This window comes from Mytilus galloprovincialis, chromosome 10, assembly GCF_965363235.1.
Source record: "Mytilus galloprovincialis chromosome 10, xbMytGall1.hap1.1, whole genome shotgun sequence".
NCBI lineage: Eukaryota > Metazoa > Mollusca > Bivalvia > Mytilida > Mytilidae > Mytilus > Mytilus galloprovincialis.
Window position 1 is genome coordinate 56,863,611 of NC_134847.1, and position 12,762 is coordinate 56,876,372.

Consider the following 12,762-nt stretch of genomic DNA (forward strand, 5'->3'; position numbering starts at 1 on the left):
GATCCGCCACTAGTAATTATTTTGAAAGTCAATGTTGAGATTGACAAATCCTTAAAAAAAATGAACCAGAGACATAATACAGAATGTTTTATACGGCTGACTGCCTGAACCAAATTGTCTTTCAAGAAATTAGAATTAAACATTTCTATGTAAAAGAATTTGACTGTCCCCACACAAAAAAACAACAATAAATTATGGTGTCTAATCTGTGTGACTGTAGAAGGATTGAAATTTCATTTAGATTTTTAGAATTCTTGAGTGGAGGTGTGCCTTTATTGGCATAAGTTGTTATACACATATAAAAACGGCTCTCTAAGTTGGAGGTAAGAATATTTATGTAAACAAATAGTACGGGAAATATTTGTCAGATAAGAGTTTTGAAGTAGGTTGAATTTTGATTGAATTATTTTGGCAGTTGTTAATATTGGTAAAAAAATCAGTCAATAGAAATATTTATTGATCATGTGTAAGCATGTTCCCTAAAAATACTGATTTTTCAAAATTTAACCAAGGATTTGTATAGCTATGCATTTTTCAGTTGTATAGAATTGTAACTTATGAAGTTATTTGGCCTTGCACATGTGTACTATTTTCAGGTTAACAATATAACTTGATGTTGCAGTGTAGACTGTTTGCAACATAATGGAACCGATTTCAAACAGACCAGGAATCCAAAAGATAAAATCTGCTGATAAGAGGAAGAAGGTAAAGGATCAGATCTTTCAGCTCTGCATACGTAATATAAAAAATAAGAAAATCAATATCTCAGTGAGGATGTGTGTGCCACTGTCTCAAGAAGCTGCCTTTAAATTTTAAAAATGTTTTACATTTTTAATTGCATTGTTTGAAAATGAGTTTCAAGTACTTTGGGGGGGGGGGGGGGGGGAAATAATGTTTGTAATTATTAGAATTAAGGTACTGATGAACTCTTCAAATGTTTTTGATTTGAAGTTCTTGAAGGCTGCATAAAATTACATTTAATGTGATGTTTAGTTACAAAGGCTTCCAGGTCGGTAACTATTTTATACAGTAATACAAGGAGCTATATTCTAATCTCCTTTTCTTTCCCCAGAGGATTCAAACCAAGGTCCATCATGGAGGTGACACTTCATGTCTATAATCTTTGCACATGTTCCTATCTACCTTACATTGATGGCTCTCTACTGTCAACATACATAACATCTGTATGTAAATTTGCGTACAGGAGTAACTTTAAGTACAGAAGTTAACAAACAAGATATTTTTTTTAATGTTTATCTAAATTTTGTAGCTGAATATGTTTTATGCATTTCAACAAAAGCTTAGTTGATGATGTATTATGTGACCCATTCTGATTCATAATTACAAAATCTTATATATCCTTTGTCATAATGTAAATGATATTTATGCTAGGCTATAACAGATAAGATAAGATAACTTTATTAGCACTTATACACATTGACAATAAATGGTTATGGCAACAAATTAAAGACAAACTACAATAACATATATACAATGAAGGAGTGACAGTGGATAATTATGACAGAAATATATGAAAATAAAAGAGAAGCAATATGAACAATTTTGCTTTTTATGTATGCCTGTATATAGAGATGTGATATAATTGTCAGTGAGATAACCATCCAACAGATACCAAAGTACAGTATCTAAACAACTACAGGACACTTTAGGTCCTTCAATAATGAGTACAGCCGATATAGATAATTAGGTTTAAAAGACCCTGTCATTACAAAAACGCTCACCTAAGGGGGGCCCTCTCCTGTCATGCTTCAGTGATTCCCTATATAATCAACCAAATTTTTCCCACAAAAAGGGGGACTGAGTCCCCCCAGGGCTCCCCTGGATCTGTCACAGAATAGAAGTTCCTTCAATATAAGTTCCAACAGGAAAATATATTCTGGAATATTATTTCCACAGGAATAAATATTACAGTTTATGTTCCTAACGGAATAAATGGTAAAGAATATTTGTTCCAACAAGAATAGATATTATGACACTGTTTATAACAAAGTTTCCATTGGAACTTCTGTCAGGTGGAACAAATATACGTTGACAGATCTGCCTATGTTTTTATAGGAAATAAAATCAACTCACAAAAATATTTACCAACATACAACGTACAGTAAATCTAGATTATATATATATGTTTTTTGTACAGGTTTGTGAGGCATTGGAAAGTTTGAGGTTTACGGAAAATGATGTTAAACAGATGATGAAAGTTTTTGAGGAACAGATCGATTATGCAAATAGTTTGAATGAAGAAGACAGGAAGAAATCAGATTTATTCTGGGAATGTACATATGTCAGTGATCTTGTGAAAGGAAATGGTAATAATTTACAGCCTATATATACAGTGGAGTAAATGTTGTACAATGTAGTTACCTGATGCACATATGAAGATTATTATTTAGATATAAGAAGATGTAGTATAAGTGCCAATGAGACAACTCTCCATCCAAGTCACAATTTGTAAAAGTAAACCATTATAGTTCAAAAGTACAGCCTTCAACACAGATACTTTGCTCACACAGAACAGCAAGCTATAAAGCAGTGGCGGATCCAGGGGGGGGGGGGGGGGGGATGTTCCGGGGGTGCGCACCCCCCCTTTATTTTTGCCGATCAATGCATTTGTATCGGGACATATGTTTTGCACCCCCCCTTTGCCCTGGATGCCCTGGGTTAGCACCCCCCCTTTCGAAAATTCCTGCATCCGCCCCTGTAAAGGGCCCAAAAAATGACTAATGTAAAACCATTCATACAGAAAACCAACAGTGTAATCTATATACAAAAAGGAGAAACGAAAAACACTTATGAATTACATCAACAAACAACAACTACTGAACATCAAATTCCTAACTTAGGACAGGTGCAATCAAATGCATGCATGCATGCTTGAATTTTGAAGCTGTCATTCATTTCACCAAGAAAAAAGTTCTGTGATAAAAGAGAAAAAAAACAGAAATATAAAGAAAACACAGGTTGAATATATTTACTATAACAGCAAATGGACAAGTGTTCTATTTATAATTTATACAATATAACAAATAAGAATGCAGATTATCTTGATCTAGTCAGTAATTTGTATATGAATGAATGGGACTGCTTACCGGTAAACAATGGAATGCTGATTGTGTTCATAACTTTCCCTTCCCTCATTTAGAATAGGTTGGACTGTGAAATAATTATTTACTATAAAGACCTAAAGAACAACTATATACTGGTATTTATTGATAAACAATCTGGTAATTTTGTCAGAGTTCTTTAAGTGAATAGAAAATTTTGGGATGTAACATCAGCTCCATGCATGTACATGTACCATGTAAGAAATTTGGATTATTAACATATCTTTAAAGATTTATATAACACTAACACTAACAAAGACCAAGAGTTTATCAAAAGTCGTGGCTGTTAGGGCATTAAAAGCAGAATAATGCTCCTCTTGGAATCTATTACTTTATTTGACCAATGCTGTATAGACTAGTTAATGTTTCATATGATTGAATCAATAACATATGGCACATTATCACAAAATTGCCATCTGGCATAGAACTGCTTTCAAAGTATTTTTTATGATCATTTACAGAAAATGGTAGATATCTTGGATTAGATTTAGGGAGTACCAATTTCAGAGTAGTGCTTGTTGATCTTAAAGATGGTGTAGCTAAAACAACAACAAAATATTATAATCTTACAGATGATCAACTATCTGGGCCTGCTGAACTGGTACTGTATTTGTATATATATCATTTTGCTATAAGAGTTTCAAATGTTAAAGGACTCAGGAATATTACATTTTTTTTTAAATGAAAAATGTTAAATACTCTACTGTGGATTCATTTATTTTTGTGTATCAATTGTTTTCATTGATTGAGGAAAATAGCCCTTTTGTAGATATTTGATCTTTCGGTTTTGTCAATGTCTCTGTATACCAAGCCAATAGAAGCCTTAGCAGTTTTTTGCTCTTCAAAGTTTGTATTAGGTATTGGATTTTTGGTTCTGAGCATGTATGAAGAGACATCAATTTTTTTAAATGAGCAACTCAGGTACAGAAAAAATGGTACCATTCGATGTTGCCATTATCTACAGTTGTCATTATCTACAATGTATATGTTCATCAAACTATTTTTTTCAATTTTTGGTTTATACAAAGAGGGAATTTATTTACTTTTGATCCATTAATTTTTCGTTGGATACCAATTTTCATGGATTTTATCGGGACAGGGGAACCACTAAAATAAATCTTTAATGAATGGCAAATTTTCTGTAGTCTTGTATGCAGACTTTAGCCTAACCACGAAATTAAATATCCACGAATATGAAAGTTTTCCCTAATCCACGAAAATTGATACCCACGAAAATAAATGAATTCACAGTAACCAGAAAAAGCTATGCTAATCTATCCATTATATTTGCTGTATCTGTCTTCTAGGTGTTTGATCACATTGCAGCTAGTATGGAAACATTTATCACAGAGGAAAAGATACAAAGTCAAAAACCAATAGGTGTTGGTAAATATTTAAGAACTGAATGCTTCTTTTTGTAACTTTATTGGGGTGTAAAAGCGTTGACCAAAGTACATTTTGTATGAAGCTCTGAAGCTTCTAAAAATGTGCGCACGGTCAAAGCTTTTACAACCCTATGAAGTTACAAAAAGAAGCATTCAATACTTATAATTACATTTTTTAGCTGATCATGAAAACACGATTTACATCAAGTTTTTATTTAATTTACCTGTGCACTTTATTATGGGACCTCGTGTCATCATGAATGATAAGTTTTATTGTGTGATACAACTGCTTAAGTAAAAACATGTGATGTGCAGTTAGCCAATCAGAATAACGTATTACAATGAAACATACATCTAATGTAATTATTAGTTCAATCAATATATTTTTACCTTTTTTTACTTATTACTACATGTAGTATAAAACAAGGCAATACATATACAGATCTCATTATAAATGTTCAAAGAATTTCAGTTGTCTTGATTGTATATTCCTGCAGGTACCTGTGTTTCATGATAAAAAAAAATTGTACAACAAATCATACATTACAATAAACTCTTATAATACAACATTAATTGTTTATTTCCATTTTGAATGGATAACACCACAAATTTCAGTGATTTTTTATGAATAATAATCTGTAATTGTGAATGTAGAACCAGACATTCTGTAACTGATTCAGATTGTAGAAAGAACAATTTAGTTGTGTTTTCATTCAATGGCTTTAGTTTACTGATACTATCACTGTATTAAAAGATTTGTGGAAATTAAGTTCTGATTTTATTGCCACAAATATTTGTTTGTTTGCTCTCCTTAAATGGAACCATCAAACTGATCATTGATTCCTGCAAATCTTCATATAAAGTACTCTTACTTCTAAATTACAAATTCTTAATTACAAATTCTTAATTTCAAATTCTTAATTACAAATTTTTAATTACAAATTCTTAATTACAAATTCTTAATTACTTACAAATTCTTAATTACTTACAAATTCTTAATTACTTACAAATTCTTAATTACAAATGATGAAATCAAGTCAGTCATGTAAGTTTCAATATTTTTCTTAAACCAACTCTGAGAGTTTAAACCTAAGTGTATTTCCAATTTTTTTTTAGGTTTCACATTTTCATTTCCAACTGTTCAAAAAACTTTAAAGAAGAGTATTCTGGTAACCTGGACAAAAAGATTTAAGTGTACTAATGGACCTGGCCTTGACCCCTGTATTTTACTGGAAGAAGCCATTGAAAGGAGAGGGGTAGGTTTTGAAAAATTTCAATATTACAGGATGTTGATTATATATATAACTAACTTGAAGTATCTTCAAACCTCCAAAGAAATGTCATTAAATCACTTAGATTAAGAATAAGTGGAAAGAAACTAAACAGCAACTCAAAAGATATTTTTATCAGTAGCTGTTTCTGCAATAATTCTGATGAATGATTGTGATAGAAAGTTCGGAAAACCCGGAAATATGAAATGATTGAAAGCATTAAACTTAATAGGAAATAAGTAAAACAAAAATCCTTGTAAAGTCAAGCATACCTAAAGAAATTGTAATCTTGGTTTGAGCACAACTGATTTAAAATTTAAAAATAAAAATTATACTTAAAATCAGAGTTGGATAAAAGTCCGAATTTGATGGAAATAGTTAGAACATGTTCTCATTTACTTGGCTATATTGCTATTAATGTGTTGAAAGGCATAGGAACTTGTATTATGAATTAAACATAAAGATTGTATTTAACTTGACGTGTAGGATTAAAATTAAAAGTATTATCACCATTTTGTGAAAAAAAAATCATATCATGTTACTAGCCTGACATAAAAAAAAATATCCTCAGAAAATAAGGGAGCATGTGCCATTGTCAATAGGCAAAATAGTAATAACCAGAGTATCAATGGTTTTTCCAACTCTAAAATGTTTCTTGGCCACATCTCATGTTAGGGTTGTTTCCCTTTGATGAGATTGTAGCTGAGAAACACCCTCTGTATTGAAAAACCATGGATAATCTATTAATATTGTATATATCTTTAATAATTCTATTTACAGGGAGTATCAGTGCCAGTCAATGTTATGGCCAGAATTAGTGACACAACAGGCACTTTAATGGCTGGTAGTTATTATGACAAGAAATGTGCAATAGGACTTATTTTAGGTGAGTTGCCTTCCTTAGATAGGGAGGCTTATATTGCTAGTATTAACTTTGAAGATTTATCTACCTAAAGGCTTATTTCATTTCTTATAAGTTTGTTGTATTTTAGTTGTTTAATTGTTGTCTCTTAAATATTTACCCTATTTCTTCTGTATTCATACAAAGCTACTATGGTTTGATGCAAAAACACATGAAAATATATTGAAAAGTTAGTAGTATGTTCATTAAATGAAAAAAAATCGAGGTTGCAGCACAATTTCCATGTATATTTTATCGTAGTTTATCTCCATCTTATTTTCATCTTCATCCAAAGCTGAAAATTTTTGCAAAATTTTTACTAGATTTCCATTAAAAGAAATTTAAGCACTTGTAATTTAGCATTATAATTTTAATATGAATGATAATAAGAATTGAATTTGTATGCCTTTTAAGGGTCAGGATCAAATGCTTGTTATGTAGAACACTTGAAGAACTTTAAAAAACTGGACCCTAAGGAAGCCAAGTCAGATAAGGTAAAATACATGTTGATGGCTTTATGTTATAATACTTAGATGAGCATTGACATTTATTATACCTATATATATACTCTATAAGTGGGGCTATATTGCACACTGTGATATTGCATTGATCTTGTCCATACATCTATCTTGGTTCGGGATGTTAGCGCTTTTATATAGGATATTTGTGCTTTTTATATAGGACATTTGCACTTCTACAGTATTTGCTTCTTATGACTTCCCTCCTGGTTCCTGGTGACCTTTGTTTTTGCAATAGTTGACCTCTAACAGGAAGTTAATTTAGTCATTGTTTTTTGCTAGACTGGACTAAATGGCAATAAAATATATTAAAAGCCATATTGAAAAAAGCATATATTCAAATTTGTTTATATGAAGTCATATTTTAAGGCTAATTTAAAAGTTCTCTCATTACAATAGATTTCTAAGAAACGTTCAGATGTTTTGAACTTCATGTTAGATATATATACCTTCAGGCAATTTAGTAATTAGTGGTTAGCAAAACTAAATAACAGCTACTGAACACTGAAAATAAGATTTAACAGATGTGTATTCCCAAGAGAACTGTCTGGAAATTGCTTCAATAATTGAATATGATTTGTTCTTATCATAAGTTTTTTTTGTATATATTCTAAGAATCAACCAGTTTTGAATTTGTTATATATCTTTGAGGTATATTTGATTAGATATTGGTGAATTGTGAGTGGGGAGCGTTTGGAGACAATGGTTGTCTAGATTTCTGTAGAAATGAATTTGAAAGAGAAGTTGACCAGTATTCTAATTTTCCTGGATCTTACACGTAAGTTTGTCATTCTGTTTTGTATACATGAAACATAAAATTTTAAATCAGAAAATTCTATTTTAAACCAAATTCATCTTTTCTTGTCTATGATCCTTTTCTTGTCTATGATCCTTTTCTTGTCTATGATCCTTTTCTATACCATAAACTGAAGTGCCATTTATTTTTCCTTGGAGTATGCAATTATTTGTAAATTTGGCTCTCAATTTGGTAAAAGTTTCTTGAACATCATGGACTTTATGTGGTCATTCAAATAAGATATTTTGAAATCTAAGAGTCTTTCAGGAGTATTAAAAAAATGAATACAAAAGGAAAAAAGCTAGATCTTGGAGATGTAAATTTTTTATTACCATGTCACAATATTTATAAATCTTTTCCTATATATATATGTGGTATTGTGATAAACGAAATGGATTGCAACTGTGCAATTATCTCCCTTTTACACAATGTATTTAATATTTCTCCCATTTTGTTAAAGAATTGTATCCTTAATCCTCCGTCTATTGATGAGATTTAGGAATGCATACACACACTTCCTTGCTTTACAGGTTTGAAAAGTCTTTTGGAGGTTTTTATTTAGGAGAAATGTTCCGTGTAGTTCTTGTCAAGTTAACAAAGGCAGGTGTTTTATTTGATGGTAAAGGATCAGATGAGCTAATGACAAGATGGTTATGGAAGTCAAGACAGGTTACTACAGTGGAAAAGTAAGCATTTAAAACACAGGTTGTATATACAGCATAGGAATACAGTTTATTAGGTATCGAGAATAACAAGTCTACTGTGGATTCATTTATTTTCGTTAGTACCAATTTTTTTGGATTAGAGAAAATTACATGTATGTGGATATTTAATTTCGTTGTTTTGTCAATGTCTGCATACAATCCTATAGAAAATTTGTTATTCGTTGACAATTAATTTCGTGGTTCACCTGTACCCATGAAATCTACGAAATTTGGTATCCAATAAATAATTAATAAATCACCAGTACTTGATATTTCACCTATGCAAGACTTAGTGCCTTCGATTAATCTAAGATATGCATGTTGATAAAAAATATCCAAGTTTTTCAAAACAAATGGCCTTGATATGAAGGAAAATAGCAATGTTTAGTTTCTTTACAGACTTGAGCAAGCTAAAACCAAACCATTTTAAATTTATGAATGTTTTCTGATTACTGAAGACCTTTCAAGTTCATTCATAATTATTATTCTTGAGCTATGTCACTTCCAATTGTCAAATATTCCACAATTGATGGGATGGTTGTTGTTCAGTATTTTGATGCATTCACTGCCCAAAGCTAAGTCCAATATTTTGTTTTAGAGATAATCCTAGTTCATCAGAAAATACCATGTCTGTATTAAAAGACATGAAACTGGATACCATAACAACAGAAGAGGATGTTTTACTGGTACAAGAGACATGTTACCTTATGTCACAGAGAGCTGCATATATAGTAGCAACAGGTAACTTTAACAATTAATGCTTAAAAAATACATCGACAAAATTAGGATTTAAGGGATAGTAGCAACAGACAAATTGTGACTCGGATGAGAGAGTTGTCTCATTGGCACTCATACCGCATCTTCTTATATCTATCAAATGCTAGTAGCAACATGTTACTTTGAAGTGTTATGCTCCAATGTAAGTAGGAACAAGTTAATTTGAAAGATCTTGCTCATATAATCATATGAAATGGTAAATTTGAATTTTTAATTATTATAACACATTTGTACTACTTAATTATAGCAAAAGTTGTATTTTTTCTTATTCAATTAATGAATGGTTATGGCTGAAGTAAAGTTTGTTGTGATTTAAAATATTTTTAATGAAAAGAAAAAGAGAATAAAAGGTTCTACATCTATCCTGTCATGCACAGAGAACAGTCAAATGGTAAAAAGAATAAATTAAAATATAGCTTTTGATTATATGTTATATACGAGGAAAAAATGATTGACTCTATAGTGTAAATGACAGAATGCAACAAAGCTTTCAAAAAACTATTTATATCTTGATGGACAACTTACAGGTATTATACCACCAAATCATAGTACGTCACATCTGGTTGCAGACAAAAGTAGGTCGCAAAAAATATTCCCTTGCATTTGACAATTGTATGTACTAGTAATTAATTCTACATTTCTTTGCAGTAAAACATTTCTGGGTATTTCAAAGCACTATTTTTGTTTTATTTGGTATTTCTACAGAATATTTCGGAAATTTGAAGTTACATGGTTACATGCAATGAAATGTTATATGTTTTTTTGCTATTGTACTGACCCGGATAAAACTTTACTCATGCCAAGTATTTCTTTATTTGAAACAAAGATAAATTCTGATAAAAACCTTTTCCGAAAGTGCAAATTTAACAAAGACTAATTAGGGGGAAATCGATGGTGGTATAACACCTACACTTTGCCCATGCTTTCACAAGAAAGAAGGCTTGAAATTAATTGATGTTATGTAAAAGAAAGTCAATGTTAATATATATTGATAATCAAAAGAACCGGTATGAAAGAAACTGATCAATTGTTTCACAAAAAACTTCTAAGTCATGTAATACTCAGTGCATTAAAACCATTCACAATTAACACAATAATTAGATCATCATTCATACTGACATAAACACCATAAGTTATCCCTCTTGTCACAGGATGTATTCTCCTACTATAACAGATAAAGAAAAATAATTACATGTAAATTATGATGGCTTATATCTGTGGTAAATCAGAATCATAATACAGATGGATTGGTTATTAAAAATAAATGGGGGGGAAATATTGAATAATGTTTAGATCTGTTCACAATTTTTGATTGGGTCACAACCAGTTTATAATAGTTATAATAGACCTCATTGCTGCTTTTGAATTTGCTATGTTTGAACTATTTAAAACAAGAATTACTGATGCATTTTTGTGTCAGACATTTTCACTTCTGATATGTCAAACATTAAAACATAATGTCTCTGGTGACTAGTAATGGCAAACAAATAGCAATAAAGGTGTATAATGACATTTAAACTAATGATACATACAAAAATTACTTTTGCATACTTGAGTCAGATATATTCTCTTATGACTTGTGATGTCAAAATTTCCAAGCAAATGTCTCTGATGGCTAGTAAAAAGTAAAATCACAAAAAATACTGAACTCCGAGGAAAACTCAAAACGGAAAGTCCCTAATCAAATGGCTAAATCAAATGATAAAAACACATCAAAAGAATGGACAACAACTGTCATATTCCTGACTTGAAAAAGGAAAATGAATTCCACCAATAACTTAATAAGGAGTATAATGATATGCAAGCATGGTGCTGCCTAAAATCTTTTGAGAAGTAACAGTGAGTAGAATCTCCATAATTAAATTTTTCTGGTTTTATTTCAGCTCTAGCAGTTTTGCTAAATCATATCAATGAACCAGAGGTTTCCATTGGAATAGATGGATCTTTGTATGAACATCATCCTCGGTTTCATCATCACATGACAACATTGTTACAAAAACTGGTTCCCAGTACAAAGGTATAGTATACAGAAAATGTAAAAGGGAAGAACATCAATTTGTTTCTACCACAACCACTGCATTCAATACATTTTAACTTTATTTTTTTATGAATTTTTAAACTCAAATGTCTATGTTTTTAGATGATTTGTTGTCATATCAATTTGCTATGATGTTGGTTTAATGTCTATGATATATTAGCTGAACAACTAAAAAAACAAAAGGCTTTTTTTTTTATTGTTCAAAAAGTTGTAGAAAATGTTACAGTAGATATTTATATTCAGAACAAGGTTGACCATACATGTTATATATTTTAATAGTAAAATAGTGTATTGAAATAAAGGATTTAAAAAAAAAGATTGCAAAAGCCTCTTTTTTGCAAAAAACCTTTATTTTTTTACCTTTCAAACGTTTTGGTGAGTGCGGAATGATCAATTAACCGTGTGTAACAGTCCAACATTTGTTGCTTTTAGATTGTGAATAAACACTCTAGCCCAGGATACTATGCATTATAAAAATTCAGGATTAGATTTATAACTAAGGTTTAATTGATTTAAAAGTGGCAGCCCCAATATTGCCATATTTCTACCTAGGTTTGCTTTTATTTTTAAACAATTGCAAAAACTTATTTTTGATTTATGTGTTATATTTAGATCGACAGATTAACAAGTGATATTTAATTTCTGTTGTAGTTTCGGTTATTTCTGGTAAAAGATGGAAGTGGTCAAGGTGCTGCATTAGTAGCTGCTGTAGAATCTTCATAGCATTGGTTTTATTATAGTGATTTTGATAATTTAGAAATTTATAAATGTAACCAGTTGTAGTGAGTCTATATATTAAAGTGATATCTTCCAGTTCATTTTTTTTAATTTATGACTGTTTACTATTCTTCATATATAGATTGTGAGTAGTTTAGAATAAAATCAAATGTGAAACCTTAAATTCTACTGTGAAAGTACTTTTATTCATGGGGTACCAATTTTCGTGGTTTTTGTGGATGACTTTATCCACGAATATAAATGTCCAACGAAATAAAACAACCATTGTCCAAATCAAGACATGGAAAGATCAGTTTAAGATCCCCATCCGTAGGTTTGAGCCTGATATTCATATGATGAAGACATAATTTTTCAATCTGTTTAATTGAAGTCTGGAGCTGGCATGTCAGTTAACTGCTAGTAGTCTGATGTTATTTATCTATTATTGTCATTTTGTTTATTTTCTTTGGTTACATCTTCTGACATCAGACTCGGACTTCTCTTGAACTGAATTTTAATGTGCGTATTATTAT

At 30.6% G+C, this 12,762-nt stretch overlaps 1 protein-coding gene across 3 annotated transcripts; it reads left to right on the forward strand.

The window, feature by feature from the left end:
* The first annotated feature begins 321 nt into the window (after window positions 1–321).
* Window positions 322–12,330, forward strand: LOC143047921 (hexokinase type 2-like). Of its 3 annotated transcripts, none has more exons than XM_076221266.1 (13): window positions 322–382; window positions 597–705; window positions 2,159–2,327; window positions 3,584–3,723; window positions 4,430–4,508; window positions 5,624–5,763; window positions 6,559–6,664; window positions 7,094–7,173; window positions 7,863–7,975; window positions 8,524–8,679; window positions 9,296–9,438; window positions 11,358–11,491; window positions 12,164–12,330. In XM_076221266.1, exons 2-13 carry the CDS (start codon window positions 643–645, stop codon window positions 12,233–12,235), a joined length of 1,395 nt encoding a protein of 464 aa, XP_076077381.1. In that variant the 5' UTR covers window positions 322–382; window positions 597–642; the 3' UTR covers window positions 12,236–12,330. The 3 variants fall into 3 exon arrangements, with proteins under 3 accessions (XP_076077381.1, XP_076077383.1, XP_076077382.1); XM_076221268.1 differs by lacking the exon at window positions 322–382 and adding an exon at window positions 448–466; XM_076221267.1 differs by lacking the exon at window positions 322–382 and having other exon boundaries at window positions 526–705.
* Window positions 12,331–12,762: the final 432 nt, after the last annotated feature.

Excerpts from the sequence above, each read along its gene's own strand:
- LOC143047921 (XM_076221266.1), top strand. The coding sequence starts at position 643 with ATGGAACCGATTTCAAACAGACCAGGAATCCAAAAGATAAAATCTGCT. Across the intron at positions 5,764-6,558 it reads AAGCCATTGAAAGGAGAGGG|GGAGTATCAGTGCCAGTCAA; the intron begins GTAGGTTTTGAA and ends TTCTATTTACAG. Across the intron at positions 7,976-8,523 it reads AATTTTCCTGGATCTTACAC|GTTTGAAAAGTCTTTTGGAG; the intron begins GTAAGTTTGTCA and ends CTTGCTTTACAG.